General features: G+C 34.0%; 1 protein-coding gene across 12 annotated transcripts in view; it reads left to right on the top strand.

Moving 5' to 3' along the window:
• Positions 1–365: 365 nt before the first annotated feature.
• LOC119083564 (calcium-transporting ATPase sarcoplasmic/endoplasmic reticulum type) overlaps positions 366–22871 on the top strand; it is a 59022-nt gene continuing 36516 nt past the window's right edge. The window contains exons 1-3 of one of the 12 annotated variants that reach the window (XM_037193291.1): positions 13909–14080; positions 14190–14598; positions 17993–18137. In XM_037193291.1, the coding sequence (XP_037049186.1) occupies positions 18020–18137 (118 nt within the window). In that variant the 5' untranslated portion in view covers positions 13909–14080; positions 14190–14598; positions 17993–18019. Of the gene's footprint in view, positions 860–7630; positions 7997–8190; positions 8289–13908; positions 14599–17992; positions 18138–22871 lie in introns of those variants that run through there. The other 11 variants (XM_037193292.1, XM_037193298.1, XM_037193289.1 and 8 more) reach the window with 11 other exon arrangements.

The raw sequence follows: 22871 nt of genomic DNA on the forward strand, positions 1-22871 counted from the left end.
AAGACTGCGTCACACTTTTCTCGAAGAGATTTTTGTTGGGATGTCTATATTTCGGCACTATATACGTTTCCGCGTCTTCCACACTTTCTGTCAATTCGGTCCACCTGGATACCATAATTTAAAAAAAATGTGATTCCATACCGTTTCAGATTGAGAAACGATTTCAGATTGTCATTCCATTCCATACACCGCTCTCGATACAAACGATTTTCAATGGTACAATCAGTAAGTATCCAATCCTCTGGCCGGTGGCCAATTATAGAGGAATATAGGTGTGCATCACATTAACACGTTCACCATGTGTAAACATTGTAAAGCCATTTACCGATGATGCTGCGATGGTGTAGGTAAAAAGTAAAATGAATAAGAAAATTTGTTAGGAAAATATATGTTCAGAGATCTTCGGTTTTTTTTGCTGTATAGTTTCGGGACTGGCCACTTGGTCAGCACAAGTCGAGTTTTGAACTATTCGATTCCTTGTATCGTTTAGTACCGATTTTTTTTTAAACAGCTAACAGACAAAGTTCTTCGATCAGCTAATTGTCACGACCTTTCAACTGTATTAAAAGGTCGGTGTTTTGTGTTATATAATTGAAAATATTTTTTTTTAAATAATTTTCTGTTGTTGATGGTGATCTGAGTAACTTTTCCATTTAGTCGGAAAGGTTTTTCATTATTATTCCTTCTAAATTGATGGTTTATGGATTCTCAGTGTGCTTGAGAGTTAAAGAAAAATTTCTAAAAGAAAGAACGAAAACATTTCTATGTAGATCTTCCAAGCATAAAATACAATTTTTTGAGAGTGTTATTGAAAACTATTTTGGATTAATATATTTTAGCGATTCATTTGTTTGGGTATGTAAGTAAATATTTAATCAAAACTATAAATAATCAATTGGAAAAAGTGCGCCTTGATTACTCGTTAATTAAACAAAAATAATTTTAGATACAATCCGAGTCAAGTTGAGAGGTAGTGTGCATGAAACTCCGTGAAAGTACAGAAATAAGTGAGTGAGAGAGATGGAGAGAGAAACAGATAGAGTATATGGACAGGCTTAATTCAACGTAGTAATTAGTGTAGTATAGATCCTTACAGAACACGAAAGTACATCAAATTCAAATGCTATTCGAAAACTGCAGTAAAAAATTGTATTTTAAAGCACAAAAAAAAACGAGTTCCAAAGACTATGCGATATGTTTGCCTGTTGTTCATGCATACAAATTGGATTTATTTTCACATTATGTGAAACATAAGTGATATTAAATTGGATATGATAACCCGGGGGGAAATAAGGTGCATTTTCCTACTAAACATTTGATTATACCTACACGTTCAACGTAAGATACGAATGTAAAAGTCTAGATAAAAATTTGTATATTTTTGTATATTGCAATGCCATTGCATTTCTATTATAATATCTGGCAAAATTACAATTTCGATCTTTCTATCTAGATTATATTGTGCATCCTCCTCTATACGTGTGCAGGCATAACGCAACCGAAATATATATCGAGCAAAAAAAAACCTCAGAGCACTCAGAAATGCATAAAAATAAATAAATAACACAAATTTAGATAAAAGACGTTCAAATATAGATTCACATGGTACTGTAATATTTGGCTAGAAATCACTTTGGTTTTATTTTGAAATCAGACGTTAGAGGTTGCTATGTCTTTCATATATGAAAAATTTGATTGTACAGGTCGTTCGTTGCGTTCATTACAAGTTCTTATTTAACAACTTCAATAGGGATCTCGTCAGAACCGTAGCCAGGCTTTAAAATCCGAGTGCGCTATGGGGGGCGCAAGGTCCAAAAAAATATTTTGTATTGGAAAAATTAAAAAAAAATGAAAAAATGACTTTTCTAGGAGGGGCGCCGCCCCCCCTGCGCCCCATCTAGAGACGGCCCTGGATCTCGTTCGTCCTCTTGCATCTTGTTCCACTTTTTTGCAAAAATTCTAAGAACGTCCATTTTTTTCCTAAAATGTCCTCTTCTTTCAAAACAAACTTTTTTAAATAAATTTAATGCAGCATGCATCTCATACCCGCAGATAAGCGAAAAAAAGACTACTCAAATTGCACAGCCAGTAAAAAATCGATCTTTTCATAAACAGAAATTACAATTAATAAAAATCGTCCACTCTATTCCTTGCCAATGTTCCAAGAGTTAATACAAGAAATTCATTATTCATTAGCCCGGAAAAATTTAGCTCGCTTCGCTCGCGACTACCTTTATCTTATATCCTTGAATATAAAAGTTAGGAATTTTACAATCAGAAAATTATTGTGAGACGTTTTTAGATGAATCAAATATTCGCCTAGTCGGTTGATAGTCGGTTGGCCTGTAGAGGCGCCACATTTTTTTATAGTACTTCAATCTCACAGGACTATTTTTTTATGTGTAACAACTTCACATTGATTCATTCCCATGAAATGCAGGGATTCCACGCACTCACTTTTCTCACTTTTTACAACTAACATGTAAAAAAGTGAGCAACTATTCGCTCGATTTCTCACTTTTTTCAACTATTTTCAGTCCGTTCATTCACTTCTTTCAAAACCACTTAAAACATGTTGGAAACCATGTTAGATTTGTGAAATTTCGCCTGCGGCGCTCGAAACTATCCTTTTTTTCTAGTATCATTTAGAAATGTTACATCTGGAGACTGGAGATTGGTCGACTCCAATCTACTTTTTGATTCTACATACCACGAGCTTGTGCCATTGCTTGAGTCATTCAAACAGAACGCACGCTTATTATGGTGGATCTGATCAGAGCTTCAAAGCTGTCAGTTGAGTTACAGGTAACCTGTAACTTTCATACAAATTTTCCTGGTAACTCTCCAGGTTTCAGATCAGGTATGGATTAAGTCTCAATGAAACAAACGTCAAATGAAAACAGCAGACACAAGAACAAGAGTTTCATGTTGAGCTCGAAAATAGTTAGTTTATTGAAATCCTGATGAGGGAGGATGAAAGTCTGTTTGATTGACCATAAAAATTACACCAAAGCTTCTCACACCCAACCTCCATTAAAGTTCTGTAGCGCTGTAATTGTTCTATCAATTTCCAACAGAAATGTTTATTTTTTGTGCATATCGGGCCCATAATGTCAACAGAAATCGGCACAAAAAATGAGGTTCTGCTTTTCAGTCAATTTTACCTGCCGATTTCTCTTGAACGTTACAAATTTTTCTCAAGCCTTCCTCACAGAGTCATAGGAAATGTAAGAAGTAAGATGGAGGTAACGGATGTCCTCAATGTCCTCCACATCTAAGTTTACGCCAACATGCCGAAACCTGGATTCTTTCTGAATTTACAACCATTTTCTCACAAGCAATTCATGATGATTCGAAAAGTGCTGATGTGACGCAACAAAGTTCTAGTTGAGTTTGACGCATTTTAATTTTTAGAAACTTACTTGCGGAATAACTTTGGCTTCGCGTAAAAACAGGGTACAAATTTCCGGAAAACTCACTTTTTTACCTACTTTTAGATCAGAAAATCAACTATTTTCGTGACTTATGCTCACTTTTCGACTTTTTCATTATAAATTCTCCGTGGAATCCCTGGAAATGTCACAGCAGTGAAGTTTGTCCATGAAAAAATAATTCAGTGACAGCAGTCTTTTTATGAAGAAAAGTACTAAATTGTATTAGATTTTACCCTTAGTTTCTAAACTCCTTTCTCTTACAATTGAAGGAAATTTGATAGAGAAGAAAACTGTCCTTATTTGCATAACATTCGGTGGGTGATGACTAAGAAAAGAATATCTTCACGATTTCGACGTCTAATTGTGCAGAAATATTAGAAATCTTGACTTACAACATGAATAGATCATTGTCAATGTCGTTGGAGCTGTCAAATAAGTTATCATTTTCACAAAGCTAACCTCAAATCGAACAAAAAAAGTATTGGATGGTGAGACGCCACACAAATTTTCATACATTTCAAGGGGCGGCTCTGTGAACGAAATATCTTTTGAGGTTAGCTTTGTGAAATTGACAACTCATTTAACACTTTTTGAGAGAAGAAACCGCTATTTGACACTGATCTATTGTAGTGTGAATTACAGAACACCTGGACCTGGAAAATTTCATTGGAAATCTACTCTTCGCCCTCTTTCTCGATAGAAGAAACGTCCACTTTACATGCCAAAATGTCCTCTATTTCAAAATTGATTGTAGCTCCTTCGAATTGTTAACAAACTGGCGCTACGCGGTACAAACATGTAAAACTTAATTTTTTCGGACATATATTAAACGAAAATTGAAAAATGGGAATCCTATACACTCATCTGCATCTATCACTTCAGTCTCTTTAAAGTATCGCATAGTGTTTGATACAAAATCTTTTACTTCATTAGTTTCGATGGCATCTTTTTTCTTTCTTTCCGTTTCGCATTGAAGTACTTGGCTTGTACTTCTTGGACATGACATATAAATAAGAAAAATTATTTCCGAATATCGGATTACTTTTTTGATTGTTAGCAACGTTGAAATAGGCAGAAGTGTAGATTTATAGTGCAAAAGAGGAAAATTGGAAAATTGGAAATAATCTTTTACTTCATTAAAGAGCGTTGTGCTCTTTACTTCTTACCTTTTTTATTAGGTATTAGCATAAATTGCTAAGTAAAAGCAAAATCTAGTCCTTCTCACAAAAATACGTGCATGGTCGAGTTAACGATCGCGTCCAACTCCTCATTACGATCCTTTTGTTCTCAAAAAGCGGTTCTTTTAGGGAACAAAAAAAATTCAGCTTAACTGCATAGTGAATTAGGTTAATCAGGCAGGCAATCCGTCGTACTATCCGGTTGAAAAGTTTTCCCTTGACTTACCTGAGGCACCGGGCCGTAACACGTGCTGCCATCACTTATATTCCACTGCTATGTTACATGTCATATTTAACAACGACTGCTAACTTCTTTAATCTATAATGTACTGACGTACTATCCTTACACCAATAAGACGATATAATTGCCAACAGAAGCTTATTACTCATAAAAATGGTTTGCAATCATCGTTAAATGTGATTATTCGTTCAAAATCTTTCATCGGCTCACAAACATCAATTAAACCGATGAAGCTCGTGTACTTCTTCCACTAATTGTATGCCGAAAATATTGCGTTTCTGGTGCGGTTTCTCATATCAAAGCGTACACCTTAACTTAGGCGGTTAAATTTGAACGTAAAGGTTAGCCGTATCATTGCAAAATCCGAACCAAATTGCTGTACAGTCAAAATAACGAAATAAACCACCAATCAAATAACGACATAGAAGTTCAAGGTTAAAACATAATAAAAAGCCAATTAATGTCAATAGATCAAAAGACAACATTTTTCTTTCTCGCGATTGAAAACAGTTTCGTCGAAAGAAAGCAATATCTTGCTCGTTTTAAGCAGCTTATAAATAGATCACCACTTAATCTGTTGGATACATATATACATTATACATCATCTACAAATCGGTTACTAGCTAATTTAAACTTTCGGTTCATTAAGTTCACAAATTTTATTGTAGACGCGTAATAGTGAAGTCGAAACGTGCTCCATTACTATTATAGCATTGAGCCAGGAAGCAGATTCGATGACACTACAGCGATATTTTTGTTGCGCCTAGATATTCAATAATACATGTTACATCAACAGCAGAACAGCTGAAATAAAGGGAAATAAGACTGGCTTAGCTAATTCAAACCTAGCGATCTAGACATTTTCTATTGGGATAAACGTTGCTGAACGTTCTTCGAATTTTCGACAAAATTACTTTCTTTTGAAGAACTTGCATTCACCACATTTCTGACTATCTAAACTGCTCCTACCAGCTATTCGTTGAGTGACCTCAAGGCATCCAGATCAGAAACACTTCTAGGATGCCAACAACTGAATAGACAGTAGAACTAATAGATCCCTAAGGCCCTAAATGTATTTTTCAGATTTAGTTTAATCTATTTCCTAAGCGCCATTCCCATTTATGAATGTTGAATCAGATGACATTTTGGTATAAAAAAGAGGACGAAAATAGGTCGAAAAGAGGACGAGAAATGGATTTCGAACGAGGAATTACTACTTTTTCATGCACTACGTCCAGGTCTTGTGTAATTCACAATGCAATACACTTTGTAGGCCTATTTTCTACCCAATCACATTTTCTTCAATCATAATTGATTTTCTTTCCTGCGAGAATTTGGGAGTCTCTCAAAACGTTACACAATAATTTTCTGATCGTAAAATTCCTAACTTTTATATTCGAGGATGTAAGATTAAGGTAGTGTGCAACGCGAGTGGAGCAAGTGAAATTTTTTCGGGCTAAAGAATTTCTTGTGTTCAAGGAGGTATGACAGTCGTAAGCCTATTTACCAACGGAGCTAAGCTAATAAAATCTCATTTTTCTTATAATTCGCTAATATGACACGTCCTGTTTCTGCATTTAACAATTCATACAAAGAACTGAAAATATTCTCTGAATTCTCTATAAATTCACGGAAAAATTTTTTGATCTTAAAAGATAGTTCAACGAATCCTGTCCATATTCCATTCAGTATTAATGCCATACAATTAACTTATTTACGTCGAAAATTAATCAGATTACCGAAAAAGACACACAACAGTGAATCAATTAAAATAAACTCTGAACCTCTATGTATACGCACTTTATATGAATCATATATTCGAGCATTAGTGAATATTCGAAGAATCGAAAGAAAAGCAAAATAAGTTCAATATTAATGCTACCAATTTTCATTGAACACATTAAATTTGTATTGATTTTCACGAACTTGAAAATGAGTGGTTCAATATCACATCACATACGAAAAAAAACTAAAAAATAAAACGAAAAAAAAAATTAGAAGAAAGAGCAGAAGAAATCATTGAATCGAAATAAAAACACATTCACAATGGCTTCAGTTGTAAATTTAAATATTCCGCCCAATCTCAACAAATTCTTTTCAGTATTCGGTAGATTTCGAAAAAAAAAATGAATTGGCCCGTTAATACTTTATAGGCTATATGTCCATACACTCAAAAAAAATTGCTATTTTCGCAAAAAAATCTATAATATTTTAAGATTTAAACTCCCACAAGAAATTCTTATGTCTGATAAAAATAGAGATCACATAGAACAGGAAAAACATATAAATTTCGAACTCGAAATTCATTTTACAAAAAAAAAAATTCTCCCATTTTGACATTGAATTTGAAAATCGTTTATTACAGTCTGTTTGACAATTATGTTATAAGAATATACTTCTGTCCGATTTTTTTTTTTTTTTGAAGTCGTAATTATCGTCAATGAACCGTCTGTCTGGAGATGGTATAGAAGAAATTATCATAAAGAAAAATCTAATTTTTACGAATTTTTTGATGAAAAAAGTTTTTGCTTTGAGATGTATATATACACGTAACTATAGTAATTATGGAATTCAATTAAACATAAAGTCAATTTATATGCAGTGTATAATACCGACAAAGATTTCTTCTTTTTTTTTTCTTTCTTCAACTGCTTTCCTCGTGTGCATTATATACTAAATATCAGCTACTCCAAGACACAATTTCATTAAAAAAAAGAGAGAGAAACGAAGACGAAACAAAAATATACAAAAAAAAAATTGTGCTCGTAAGACAATCGTTCGTCGTTTCTGTACGGTAACCACTACACACAGTTTAGTGTGTTATGTGCTAAAAGTGTTTTTTCCCGGGTAATCGAAAAGGCCATCTGGGACTACAGCCAAACCCGAACGGGAGAGTTTCAAACATATTCAAGCAATGTGTGTTGTACTTGAGTACAGAATAAACCATCACACCAGAGATATTTACTCTTTGTGATCAGTCGACGTCGATCTTTTAACTAGTCACGATTATACCTTTCAGCCGTGTAGCATCGAATCGGCTGGGCCCAAGGCCTATTATATAATTTTAAATAAATTGTGTGGTGGTGCAAACGCGCCCCAACAAATATAAAAAAATATTTTTTTTAATATTTTCTTTTTCGATTGTAAGTTTTGAATTTATCTACTAGTTTCACTCTATTTTTCGATCATTTTTTTTTCTTTTAATCATTTTTTTTTGTTTAAATTATTTTCTTTTACAATCTATCCCTTCTGATTTCGAATCAATCAAGTGATATAATCGGTCTACTATTTGGAAGGAATGCAGACAATTAGTGAATTTTAATAAAAACGAAGACAATTGAAAGAACTAATTTGTTGAATAAATCTTCAGTGACATAAGAACAAAAGTAAAAAAAAAAGCAAAAAGAAAACTCAAATGAAAAGCTAGTGCATATGGTAAAAATGGATGATAATAAAATGATTTTAAGTGAACAATAAAATAAAATTAAATTAAAAAAATGGAAACACAAATAAATTTTTGACAAAAGAACGTGTGGGATTACCTCATATTCATATTGGATATTTTCGTTGGATGAAATTTTGAAGCACACGAAGCGGTTTTTTTTTCTTCTTTCTTTAAATACAAAAATTTTATATTAATAGACAATTTTTGGGGATACTCAAAATCGTAGTGTAGCTAAAAATATAAATTTAGAACTTTGTTTTTTCGGTGTGATTAAATATATTCGGAAATGTGCCCAGACTTGAAAAGACATTGGACGAGGATAAGTTGAACCAAAAACAAATTAAAATTAATTTTTTTTTTGTTTATTTTTATAATTTGAAGGGCTTTATGAATGGAAACCTTGAAGATTATTCGGTTTTATTTTTGTATATTTTTGCGGCCAATATTTTAAGATTTTTTTTTTTTGGTATTTAAGGCTTCTTTAAGTGGACCACTATTTTCAGTTGATACATCCAATAAAAATATTGTTGGTTACAGAATGTTCAATCGAAATAAAGTCCTTAATCATCAACAAGTCAACAAAAAGAAAATTAAATTAAAAAATTATTATTTTTTTTACATAATTTTCGTCTCAGCTTCTTTCAACTTGTTAATTATATATTTAGCTCGCATAATTTTTTGCCAAATTATTTGAAAATATAAAAAATATATGCCGTCATTAACAGACACCATATTCAATCTATTTCAAGATTCTGAGCAACTGACCTTCACTCATCAAAGCCGTGTCTTCTCAGGTTTAAAATTATAAAATTTTATTTCTTGTCACAAAAAAGATTTACTTTCTTTTCTGGAACCATTCGCATATAATAGAGGTCCGATTCGTGAATTAGTAATACACAATTGTGTGTACTGATTAATTAATCGTTAAAATGTCTATGAATGTCAGCGTTATATCCATTAGACAATTGTTAGGTTATGCATTGGTGTAGAGGTCGCCGTTGCAATGTATTTTATTATGGTTTCATTCGCGGATGAAATTAAATTTATTTTCATAATTTGGCCCAGGTAATGCGCAACTAACAATAATAGATTTTCATTATACAAATTTCCGAATTTATTTTTATTTTGTTTATTGTGCTGAACGGTGTGTTGCATATGAGGAAAATTATTACATTGTTGTAACGCGAGTGAGAATAATGGACCCGCAGACACTTTGCATAAGTCCAACACACTATAAAGAGGCACCAGAACAGATTTGAAATATAGGCCCCTCGACGCAATAGTCAGAATTATTTTTATAAATTTAGTTTTTTGTTGATACATTACCACTGCGGTCCGCAGTGCCGAGCCCAAAATAAGAGGATTTTTGACAGCTGTGCGTCAAAATAAAAATGTCCCAGGCAGATCAGAGTCTACTACTTCAGTTTTCTAGTGTTTGAAAATATTTTTCGTTTGAAGCAAAATGTCTTCTTAACTTTTACAGCAGACAATTTCGCTTTCAAATACTTCATTTCGAATAAACCACGTGATCCACACTTCAGGCCTTTTCCAATTGTTCCGAAATGTCAAACTTGCGAAAGCTACTCAATTTGGTCGGTTCTTGATTTACATCGCAATTTCAATTTCAATTTCATTTATTTTTAAACATAGTTTCTTAAACTAAGTACACCGCTTAGCTCCAGTATGTGTTACAATTCTAAGGAGCTACAACCAATCGCAATGTAAAGTTACCGAAAAATTTCTTTTGTTTTCAGCTCTTTTCATAGAATGTCATACTTGCTGCTAAATTTTCTCAATTGAAATGAATGAATCAAAGAAAATTGAAAGCAAATGCAAGTTTGACATTTTATGTCAATGCGAAAAGAGCTGAAACCGAGGCTGAAACAATGCACTACAAGAAAAGGCAAAAGAACAAAATTTAAATAAGGGGCTTCCACGATGCAGTAGTACAAAAATTCAGTTTTGTATGTTGGTATAAGCCACAGCGTTGCGAACAAAATAAGAGGCATTATTATACCTTTACATTACTTTGTAAATCAAGAGTAACTGCCGCTAGACATAGTGACGCCAGAGAGCCATAATTAAACATTTTCTTTTGTTCTTTATTCTACTGTCAAATTTGACAGTAGAACAATGAAAAGATCTGAATTCGGTCTATTCATTGCGATGAGGAGCTACCAACAATTTTTTCCTCCTTTGACCGATTACGTGTATGAAGGATAGACTTCTTTAAGCGCATTAAGCGCATTAAGCGCATTTAACATATTAAATATCTATTTGATTTCTATACTGAGAAGCGATGACAGTTCAAACGCATAATGATGTAAATATAATGACTGATACGTAAACTAAACATACACATTTCTTTGCCTGAGAGCATCTGTGTGATTTGTTCTATCAGTATTACCATTAGCTGTCTTACAAAGCTTCGGTAATTTTTTTTTAACTTTTTTTCTTTAAACAGATCGTAAAATGCACAACAAATATACAAATTTACAGAGCTTCATTTACTCTTGATCACTGATTTTTTTCACAAGAAAGATTTTTTCTTAAAAATCTTCTTCACATCAAATGACAATCTTCAGAAAATAATTTCTTACTTTCTATGGAACGATTTCTGGCCATTTGTCAGTTTTCGAGTTCATCTTTCATGGTCACGCCAGAATGGGTCATTTTCGGTTATACCTCACAATCCTCGGATCGTCCTCGGAACCATTCTGGCCATTTGACCATTTAACACCCCTTTGAAAATCTCTAAATTCTTGAGTTGTACTCAAGAGTGCTCATAATAAAGCACCTAACACAGACTACACGTATCCTGCTGATAAAGCCCATAAAAATCTCCAAATTGCTTGATGAATGTGTTTCCGGAAATTGTGAATGTGTTTCATAGAGAGTCTGAAGTACCGCCAGTTTTTTCTCTCTTGTTAAATGATTAATGCATGGAATCGAAACCGTCCATTGACCATTAAAATTTCGTATGTAGAAGACTCAGAAATGTCTATATGTAGGTAGAGTAGATATAAGCATTCGTATCTACGTATTAATTCCTCCGCTCACAGATGGTTATCGTCATCTATCACTTCATGTTAAAAAAAAAGTTGAAGAAATATTTCTTTTCTCCATTGACTAGTGAGATATTTAAAATCGATCCCGATTGAGTACGTAAGCTTGCACGGACGAAATATAATGAGCATGACGCTTAATGGGTTAATTAGATGGAGAAAATTAATCTTTAAATAGAAAAACATTCAATTTGCAGAAATTAACATCGCTAAATTTACCAATCAAAATTTTATATTTAAACAAAAATTCGAAGTCAATTCTTACATAATTAACGAATGCGGCGGATGGTTTGGATTTAAAAATTTATTTACCTTAAACGATATGCAACATAATGTGTGAAAGGTTGGCTCGATTTTCAAAAAAATATTTTTTTACTTTATTCATTCAAGTCGCTTCCAGTTCATAACACATCGTAGCGTAACACGGTTACGGTGGATGCCGAATTTCAGATATAAGGCGCCTTTGACGGTTATGTTTAGCATAATTTTGAAACTACCAGCTGACCCTTTTATGGTTAAAGTATAGTTTCCACTTAAAAAGAGCACTCCGTTTAGCCTGCGTCTACAAGACAGTTGTAAAATAGAACAAAAGAACTGTCAAGTAAACGGAGTGGAAATTGAATTTATTTCAATTTTTTACTTCGTTTACGTGACAGTTCCTTTGTACTATTTTACAACTGTCATGTAAACGGAGGCTAAACGGAGTGCTCTTTTTAAGTGGAAACTATACTTTACTCTAGCTACACATAGCGCCGCGAAGGAGACCTAATTTCTTATGTTGTACTGTCAAACTTGACAGAAAAACAAAATAAAAATTTGGATTAGCTCTCCTTCGCGTCCCTATGTGTAGCTACAGTTATGCTGAAACAAGCATTCAGCTAACGAAACTACGTTCCGAACAATTGCTCTTGTTATATAAACCTGAAATGCTACGACTTCGAAAAACTAAATCGATCCACCATAGTCAGTGTTCAATGAACACTGGTTCTTAGTCAATTGATAATAAATGTTCTAACGCACAAATTTCGATGAAAAATCGTGTAATAGAAAACAAATAATTCAAAAAAGAAAATTGAGTTTTTTTCTCGTATGCAAATCGAGTGGGTGTTTTGTATGTCCCTCTCAGAAATTTATCGCTTCATAAAATTTATGAGTGTATAAAATGTGGATTGTTTATGTTCGACACACAAAAAAAACGATCATTTATTAGGTTCAAAATGTAAACAGAAAAAAGCGGACAACAGGCAGGCTATTATTATTGATTGCAATGTTCCATGTGGTTTTGTAACTTTGATTCCATTTATCGAAATTCGAACTTTGAATTTAGTAACAACAGTGTTTTTGTCAATTAAAGATGATTAACGGTTTCCAAAAAAGGTTCGAAGCCTTTTTCAACCGATTTTAAAGATTTCAAATTAAATAATTTCCGTTACAGAAATATGGTGTTTTTGTCGTAAGGTGACACTATAATCGATTTCTGGAGCTTGTTCACAGAAACATTTTTTCCCTTCAAATTTACAAATGTGTAACGGAAAATACCGGTTGGAAAGATTTCGAGGACTCAATTTTAAAGTGGGCGATTGCCATTGCCGTACAACCTTAGTCAAAAATCGAAATGAAATCATTCAACTGCCCAATTCAACGAAACACAAGGAGAAATTGAAAGATTTTTTATATTAATTAATATGACATTGTATCTTCGTGGTTGGTCTTACTTATAAATCGGGCGAAGAAAAGAAACCACGTTTTTATGTGACTAGAAAATGAAGATGCTGTCTCTCCCCCCATAACGACAAACCTAGTAAGAGTAAAAAGCCCTAAGAAATAATTACGAATCTCCTCAACAAAAGCATTTAAGCCTCGTCGTGAAAAATTAAGCACTGCTTTATCCTATTGACCTCGGCATCGTCTCATACTGTTTTCCGAAAGTCACTTCGTCAACGTCAACCAGATCCATGCCCATTGATTATGCTGCACGATAAAATGCGATTACAGTTGTTTTTCCTCGTTCTCAATTCACAGTATCAATAAAGTATAGTTTCCACTTAAAAAGAGCACTCCGTTTAGCCTCCGTCTACATGACAGTTGTAAAATAGAACAAAGCAACTGTCACGCAAACGGAGTAAAAAATTGAAATAAATTCAATTTCCACTCCGTTTGCGTGACAGTTCTTTTGTTCTATTTTACAACTGTCATGTAGACGGAGGCTAAACGGAGTGCTCTTTTTAAGTGGAAACTATACTTAAGGTTATTTATCAAAGTCATTGATCATTGATTTCTTTTCTGAAACATTTTATTGCAATCAATAAACATTCTAATAAAATCGCATAATTAAAGTACATTGGTCTAAATTCAGTCAACTGTTGAGCGTGAAGTGGCCATATCCTCGTGCAAAACATTCAAAACAAATATTGGTGCGTTTTTCTCCGGTGTAAGTTGAAAACATTATTCGAAATTATTTGTTTGTTTGAACGGTTTGAACGCACTCCCAATGCGAAAAATATCTCAATCTGTCACATTTCGTTGGTGAATTCTAACCAACTTCAGTCGCATAAAAAGCCATCCAGATATCTCTCGCGATTTGTGTGTTTTACAAGAAACTCTTTTTCACAGTTGTTCTGTCTTTGCTCATAAAAATGACGGCCGTAATTTGTAGTGAAACATAAAAATAGTCACAGTCTAAATGAATTAAAACCATAAAATAGTCGGAACAAATTGTTAGTCGAAAATAGTTTTATTCACACACCACCAATCAATCCACTTTTTTGTTTTCAATTGTTTTTTTTTTGCTCTTTTCATTCATTGCTGTGAGTGCCTCATTTTCAGTGTGTGTGATTTCGGTTGTCGTGAATATTATTTTACAACATTGTGATCCAAGTCGAAGTGCACAAAATTCACGAACTCACGAATAATATTCCCGTTGGAAGTGTAAGAAAACTTCAACTTGTTTAACGAAGCTAACAAAAAGAAACAAACAAACAGCGTTTAGTATTAAAAGTGAAGCAATATTCGGTGATATTCAGTTTATTTATTCAAGATAAAGAATCGTAAGCTAGGCAAAACTTTCTTAACGTTTTTTTTTTTTGTGGTGTAAATATTCTAATCACAGAAAGTAATTAGGATTTTACTGTAAAGAAAACCTTGTAAAAAATTCTACGAAAAGAGTCTGCATTTGGAATCGGGGCCAGAACTACTGGCTCGAAACAGCGACATAAATAAATTCCAAATCGTCCACGTAAGTGCGAACAATCGAGAACGATGTTCAGTTAAACATTTTATAATTTTCGTGAAAACAATCTTTGCGCATTCAAATGTTTCTGTTTCATTGATAAAATACTTTTTTATTTCGATTCATTTGTACACAACAAGAATATGAGGGAAACGAATCGTAGATTCAAGTCAAACGTTACCATCATTTCTTTTAACTCTACGTATTTTGTACATAATTTCTCTGTGTTGTATACCGCGTTAACCAACAAAAAAATTTGTTTTATAGTCAATCGAATCGAATCCGGCAAACGTACACGTGTTACATTGTGATAGGCGAACTCTCTCGTGTGAATGAGTCAAGGAAATTAATGTGTTGAAATCATTCTTTTTCCCATTTTTATTGTTTAAAACTACGACTCAAATTCTCTGGTGTTTATCGAACTTTGCTTGTATGTATGGATGTGTTTTCGAAGATCCAAGGAACAAAAAACATTTTGCCACAAAATGTGCGAAAATTTGTTCCAAATCAGCGTGTTTTCGATAGTTCGATTGACTAAAGGTTTAATGACGTTCATTGACACGATATTTTCAGCTTAGACGCCCATTCCAACGCTTCGTCTCGTTTCTCCGTTTCTTTTAGTTCCACAGTAGAGTCAAGTTTCGCTACTTTTTGTTAACTTTTATCTGTTGTTGATAACGTCATCGTGTCAAGAAAAAAAAACGTAAAATCGAACGAGCTAATCGTAATAGTTTCGTTACTCTTTCGATAAGAAATTCTTTTTATGGTAAATGGACAATGTGTATTAATCAACCAGTTGGACTTTTGTGCGACCAATAGATCTTCGTTGTTGTAGATTTCGTTTTGCGGGTCTGCAATTTATTCATTGAATAACATCGGTTATACTACTCTGTAAAAATCACAAATTCGTCCAGTACCAACGCACTTCAAGCAAAAGTGCTTCGAGTGACAGCTGCCAAATAGGGCTTTAAATGAAAAATGTTTCCAGATTTTTTTACAGTACCACAATTGGTTTGATACACTGTCCCGTTTTAGTACTCTATTTACAGTACCACTCCTGCTTGAAGTGCGTTGCCAGTACAGTAAATCAAACGACACTGCTGTAAATGTTCCCTTGCCACATGAAAATATCACGAGTGTGTCGTTGAATCAACGGTAGTTCTTCACAGGTGTCCCACATCAGCGTTTTGGTTAAAAATGTTATGTCTCAACGGTCTCGACGAAACCTAGTAATTCCTAACTAACGACCAATTAACTGAATAAACACTGTATGGCATTAGCTCTGCTAGAAGACGTTTTTTAAGCCCAATTTTCAATGTAGTTCACCTTTAGAAGAAACAGTTATTGCCGGCTTCTTTTGTGACTAACAAATGGACTAACATTCCATTTTCATCTGCACAACTATGAATTCCACAATCTTTGGAAATGAATGGTTCTTGTGCTAACTTTACTCCAAAAACTCCAATTTTTTTACTCTTATTTCTCGTTCGGTTCCCAAACATTAATTCCAATTTGGGAATCGATTTTGGGAATATTTGGGAATATTTGGGAATATTTGGGAATTTTGGGAATATTTGGGAATATTTGTGAATATTTGGGAATTTTGGAAATATTTGGGAATATTTGGGAATATTTGGGAATTTTGGGAATATTTGGGAATATTTGGGGATATTTGAGAATTTTGGAAATATTTGGGAATATTTGGGAATTTTGGGAATATTTGGGAATATTTGTGAATTTTGGGAATATTTGTGAATTTTGGGAATATTTGGGAATATTTGGGAATTTTGGGAATTTTGGGAATTAATTCCCAAATAATAGGCCCTGTTCCAATCATTTGATAAGACAACCAGTGAATAAGGCAATATGTTTGCGAGAACCGCGGCCAACAGACTTTCTTCCATTGAGTAAAAGCAGCACTTTTGTCAAATGATTCATAAACGTGTGATATTAACAGAAAAAAATGCTCTGCGAGATTAGGTCTTACGTTCGCTGCTTGCATTCCAAAAAAAACAAACAAAAATATGCAAAATTCCAGCGAATAATCCTTTGACATCTCTATTCTGATGATCCTTTACTGCTGTTACGATTCTTCGTAGGATCTAAGACACTACCTACGAAATTTACCGATCCACAACACTTCCTTGGCTAATTAATTGGATAAAGCTTTTTGCGATGTCACACCAAAAATGGGAAAATTTGGAAATTATTTTCTTTGTGGTTTAAATTGTCTTCAAGAACTTGCAGAACTGAGGAAAATTTCTCAAAAAACAAAATCATTTTTGATCTCAAACTAAAGAAATTGAAAACATCTTCTGGAGCATGCGCGCCGCATTCATTTCAAAGGGTGTCTATCACTGTACATTAACTAAAAATCCTTCCCGATCTGGCAAAACTGCAATTCTGTCTTTTATCAAAATGGGATTTTGTTGGTCTGACGTTGATCAATTTTTCATTCACCCTGTTCTTTCACTCACCAAATAATCTTTTCTTCTCAGCCGTTTTTTCTCTTCTCTTGTTGCCGGCCAGATCCCTCTGAAATACTTTTTATTGCACTTGCACTTCGTTCGTGCATGCCGATTTGCTTGTGTTCATGACCTCTTTCGTCTGTTGTACCCGGACAATAAATGGGAAACTTAAGCAATAGGAATGGACTCCTATCGGAGAGACTTCACTCCCTGGTTCTACGTCAATTGAGTCACCATCAAAATTACAATTTTTTATTTATTCTGACTTTTCCGCATCTTCATTAAAGCATTTTGTAAATATAGCTCATCGTTCGATTGATTGTATGTCAGTAGTAAAACTGTTCACCATATCGTACATCTTCAAGTTGAGACATTTTGTTGCTAAGTTGATCGTCTCATCATTTCCATATTTAATACAACATCTGTAGCCTTTTATCAAAAAACGAAGCGTAACGTAAAGTGGGGGAACATAAGAAACTATTTTCTAAAAACGTGCACGTAATCAACAGGAACCAGATGTGAGCTGTACGACATGAAACATTTTAATTAACTAAACATTCGAGTACATTGTTAGTAAGTGTAGTGTATGGAAAAACGGTCATTAATGTGCAACTAGTGCTCGTAAACCTATAATGAAAAGTGATGTGACAGTTAAAGTGAATAACTCAGCGTCGCTTAAAGTGTACAATTGTATTAGGCAAAACCGATTGATTTTTCTCATATTTCGTCACTGACAATCTAACCGTACGCCCAAACTGTTTTGGTTTTTGAATGGGAGTCAATAAATCATGTGTAGCTCAAAAAAAAACTTTAAATTCTAACCTTAAATAGTACGGTAACGGTTAGGTCGGTAGTGACACCGAATCCCTCCCACCAACAGCAAAGAAAATGTTCGGATTGGCTCATAAAACATTCTTCTCTTTCTTTTACAGAACTGCCGAGCTTAGTATAATAACAAAATGGAGGACGGCCATATCAAAACCGTCGAAGAGACTTTAAATTATTTCGGAACAGATGCAGAACGGGGCCTTTCACTTGATCAAATAAAAAGAAATCAAGAAAAATATGGACCAAATGGTGAGTTATTGTTACAGAGATGATTTTTTGTAAATTTCGCTATGAACAGAGCTCGCGTAAAGCTACCAATTCTGCGCCGTTATCTTGAGCCACAGTGGAAGTCAAAGTCGCTTACTGAGTTCTATCTGTTAAATTATCAGAGATAAAATCGAAGAACTAAAATTAAACCTCTCTTCCAAGTCAAGTAGGTTTGGGATAAGTATTTATTAAGAACCAACCTACTACCACCACCATAGTACCGAAAGTACAGAAGGGAACCCAAGAAACTCTGAAAAATTCATCAAAATATTGAAGCTCTTGAACTGGGAACATGGTGGGCCATGTAGCAGGGCCTACTGTTTGGAAACTAATTTCTTGAATTTCTTGAAATTTCTCGAATTTCTTAAAATTTCTCGAATTCGAGAAATTCGAGAAACTTCAAGAAACTCGAGAAATTAGTTTCTTGAAATTTCTTGAATTTCTCAAAGTTTCCCGAATTTCTTGAATTTTCTGGAATTTCTTGAAATTTCTCGAATTCGAGAAATTCAAGAAACTTTGAGAAATTCAAGAAACTTTGAGAAATTCAAGAAATATTTCTCGAAATTTCTTGAATTTCTCGAAGTTTCTTGAATTTCTCGATTTTCTCTAAAAGTTTCTAAAAAGTAGGCCCTGCCATGTAGGGTGCTGAAATTTTGGGAAGCAATATAGTACCACCACAATAATTACACAAATCGAGAAGGGACCCAAAAAAACAACTCACAAATTCCTTGAATTCTTGAACGGGAACGATGATGGACTATGCGTAGTGCTTCAATTTTGGGAACCAACACGCTACTACCTCAACAATACCAAAAGATCCGAAAGGAATCCAGAAAAACCGAATTAACATTCAATATCCTAAAGTTTCAGAAATGGAGAGATGGTGGACCACGTGAGGTGCTAGAATTTTGAAAACCAACATGTTAATACCTCAATAATAACAAATGTCCAGAAGGGAGCCCAAAAAAACCTCAGAAATTCTTCAAAATCCTAAAGTTCTTGAACTGGGAATGTGGTGGACCACGTTGTATGTTAGAATTATGGGCACCAGTCTGTTACATTAACAATTCCAAAAGTTAAAAAAAATTATGAAAATCGGTCTTTGGCATCAGTTGTATGTAAAAACCATCACCTGGCCATTCTACGATCACTCTGAGGGCTCTAACTCATAAACCGATTTTCGTACATCAACTTGTTTTTTCCCGATTAGCGTGGTCAATGGCGTCATTAATAATCGATGTGTGCTCTTTCGTAAATGTATGCGAAAAACCTTGGCCATCCCTCCAAAACAGCCCTTTTTCCACCAGATCTTCGAACTTACTCAACCGATTTTTTTCAATTTTCTCTGGCTGATTTTCCATTCAGAATTCTTCGAATTGCTGAAAATATAATACTCATCACAGACAGGTCTGTGTATGCATTGTATTATCAGATCGTCGACTTAACAATCATACACAGTCTTAGCCCACACAAACGTAATTGTCGACGTAAAAGATAAACTCAATTTGATCACGAAATTGAATTTATTATTCAAATTACTCTGTGTCATCGTATATCGGTTTTGTTGGTATTGAATTTGTATTATCAGCAAACTAAATAATTAGGCGATAAAAGCTGTATGCGCGAATTAATTCACGTATAACGTCGTAAATAGCATTCGGTCGTTTCGACTACAAAGGTTGGAAAAATTCAGTGCAGAAATTTGATAAGACTAAAAATGTGCAAATAGAATTGTGTGCAAATATTAAACGAGTAGAATGTGAACACCAGACAACGAAAAACTTCCTTTCGTTTAATTTCATTGCAGCAGCTACTTACTATACCAGCCAACATTATATTTTTCCATTCACATGTCGGTTAAGTTCTGCGACTAATTAAACCAGCCGATATGGCTCGATTAGTAGACCAGTCTAATTCTTGTAATAGTTACTGCGGGTAATGTCGATGATTCGATGTTATGAAATCGGTCGAATTGTAAAATTGATAGACGTAAACGTAATGCATGGAGGTGCATCAGTGAATGAATGTAATGCTTGATTTCCACTTACCGAAAAAGTACTCCGTGTGAGAGACAAAATTGAATTTTTTCAATTTTTGCTTTGTTTATTTGACAATTTGCTCTCTCACGGCTCTCTGAATACTTTTTGTTGAGTGGGAACCATATATGAAGAATTCGAAAAGGGTCAACTGCCATATTCGTCGACCAATTTTCAATAGACTGAGCAAACGCATCGATATCGTATATAGATGTGTATGTATGTTCTAACACGTCTATGACAACCATTGTTGTATTTACATTTCCAACGTGTTCTATAATTACAATTATAAATAAAATGCCAATTAATTAGAGCAAAATAAACATTTTGTGTGCTTAGCGTTGCCAATGCCGCACAAAAAAAAAGTGTTTAAATAATGTACGTCATTTCAGACTAATTTTTTTTTAAAGAAAAAGTGCTGCTAGTCTGATAGCAAACGTTCCAATCGGTATAGAGCAGAGCCGTAATGTTTTTTGTGCTCTGGATACCTCTGCGATTAAATTAAATATTATAATTACGGCATCGATAGCAAGTAGTGATTGTTTATTTATTAATCAGTCAGTAAACGATTACTTATAGCGTATAGTAAATGGACTACGACTCCCAACGGGGGGATGTTCTCAATAGCAGCTTTGGCTACATAATGTAATGTCGAATCTATCATGTCTTATTATTATAAAAACATTCATGATTAATTCGGAAATTCGGGTAAACAAAATGCGATATTTTTAGCTGGTAACGGTTTAGCTATAGAGAGGATTGTTTGGCCGACCGACCATGGCCACTTTTAAGCGTGTATTTTACACATTGTGTGTAAAAACTTTTTAAAAGTGTGTATTTTACACACTTTTATGTTTGCACAAAAAATTTGTAATTACACACTTTTTTCCAAAACTGAGAATTGATTTTCACATAAAAAAGACCAGCCACTGTGAGCTTGAACCAACTTTTAGTCAAAGTATTTACACATGAGATTTTTTTCCTGGAATTGGTCTATTAGGGCCCCACTATTATTGTTATGAAGAAAATAAATTATCACAGCCGGATCTTTTTTCAATTTCGACCAATTTTGTGGTATAAAGCGACCTTCATGAACTCTGACTCCTACTAAACACTTGTGAGTGAAGTTTTTTTATGACCAAGTCAACCTGTTTTATTTAGTCGTATCCCGTGCTTTTCTAATGAAACCGTACAAGCTCAATTTCATAAGAAAATATTGGCAATTTACCTGTTTAAGGGTATTAAATTCGCGATAATCGTAAAAAAAGTCCAAAAAAATTTGCAACCGATTCCAGGGGCGCATGTATTTTCTGAAAGATATTGAGCCTTAATAAAATTTTCTAGAACAAACTACGCCGAAAAAATAGGTCTCCGGGCAGCGCAACGATCATTTGTACAAAATTACATAATACATTGAATAGTAAAAGACAAATAGATGTATAACTATAGCCGCCTACTCTAACCAAAGTAATTTTCAATTTGTACAAATTAGGTCTGCGCAGCCCGGAGACCCATTTTTTCTGCATAGTTTGTTCTAGAATATATTATTGAGGCTCAATATCTTTCAGAAAAAAGCGCCCCTGGAATCTGTTGCAACTTTTTTTGTACTGAAAGTGTCTGGAGTCGATTTTAACTTTTTATCCAGACCGAATTACTACTTGCAACAACTCAACATTTTCCAACAATAAAGACTCCACAAACTATTTTTTTAAGTTAATATAAACTTGCACGGGCGATTTTTGTGAAAAATTTCGAGTTTTCGTACATGCCTCCAGAACCTATGGATCATTTCAAAAAGAAAATATTTTTCCCAGAATATATAAGATCCTATATTCGCCTATGTCCGATTTTTTTTAGGAATTTTTGAGTTGAAAAACCACTTTTTTAGAGTAAATCACATGCAATTTTTCCATGTAATAGCTCATTTTAAAGGTATTTGAAAGGGTCGTGCAGCAAGACTCGTGCTGACAGTTTTCAATAAATTACAAAATTCGTAAAAAAAGATTAAAGTGTTTCATTACAAAATAAAAACGTTTTTGGTAATTTCAGAAAAAGTGTGTAATCGCAAAAAGGTAATTACACACTTTTTTGTAGGGCATTTAAAAAAAAAGTGTGTAAAAAGTCAAAAACCTTAAAAGTGGCCATGCGACCGACTGTTCATATTTAAAATGTATTTTCATTTTAGACAAGTTTGATTCTCCAATATTTTCGTTAAATGAAAAATGAACAAACAATTCGCTAGAAAATTCAAAAATTTTCTTTTTTACGAAAATTGAAAATTAATTTCGATTAACTCGATAGAAATCAGTCTTCTAGTCTTACCATTGAATTACCGCAATTCGATCATTACACCAATACTAAGAGACGGTTCGGCTATTTGTTTCGTTCTGTTTTATCCGAAACACATCACGTTTGGTGGCTGCATGCAACGCATTGCACTCTGAATGGCTCGTATGACGTAACCAAAAAACGATGAATTTGTGTACTTATGTCTGGACCACATTTAGCATCTAACTTTCATCGGGGCATACTTCGGGCGTGGTTCGGATGTCACGTTAAGCCGGTGGTCTAGACTGCACTTGTTATTGGCTGTAAAAGGCTGGTGTCTTAGACTAGATCGGACACACCGATTCAAAATATGTCAACACTTGGCTGCCACTACATCTCTTTTAATATTTTC

The sequence above is a fragment of the Bradysia coprophila genome, unplaced genomic scaffold (assembly GCF_014529535.1).
Source record: "Bradysia coprophila strain Holo2 unplaced genomic scaffold, BU_Bcop_v1 contig_70, whole genome shotgun sequence".
NCBI lineage: Eukaryota > Metazoa > Arthropoda > Insecta > Diptera > Sciaridae > Bradysia > Bradysia coprophila.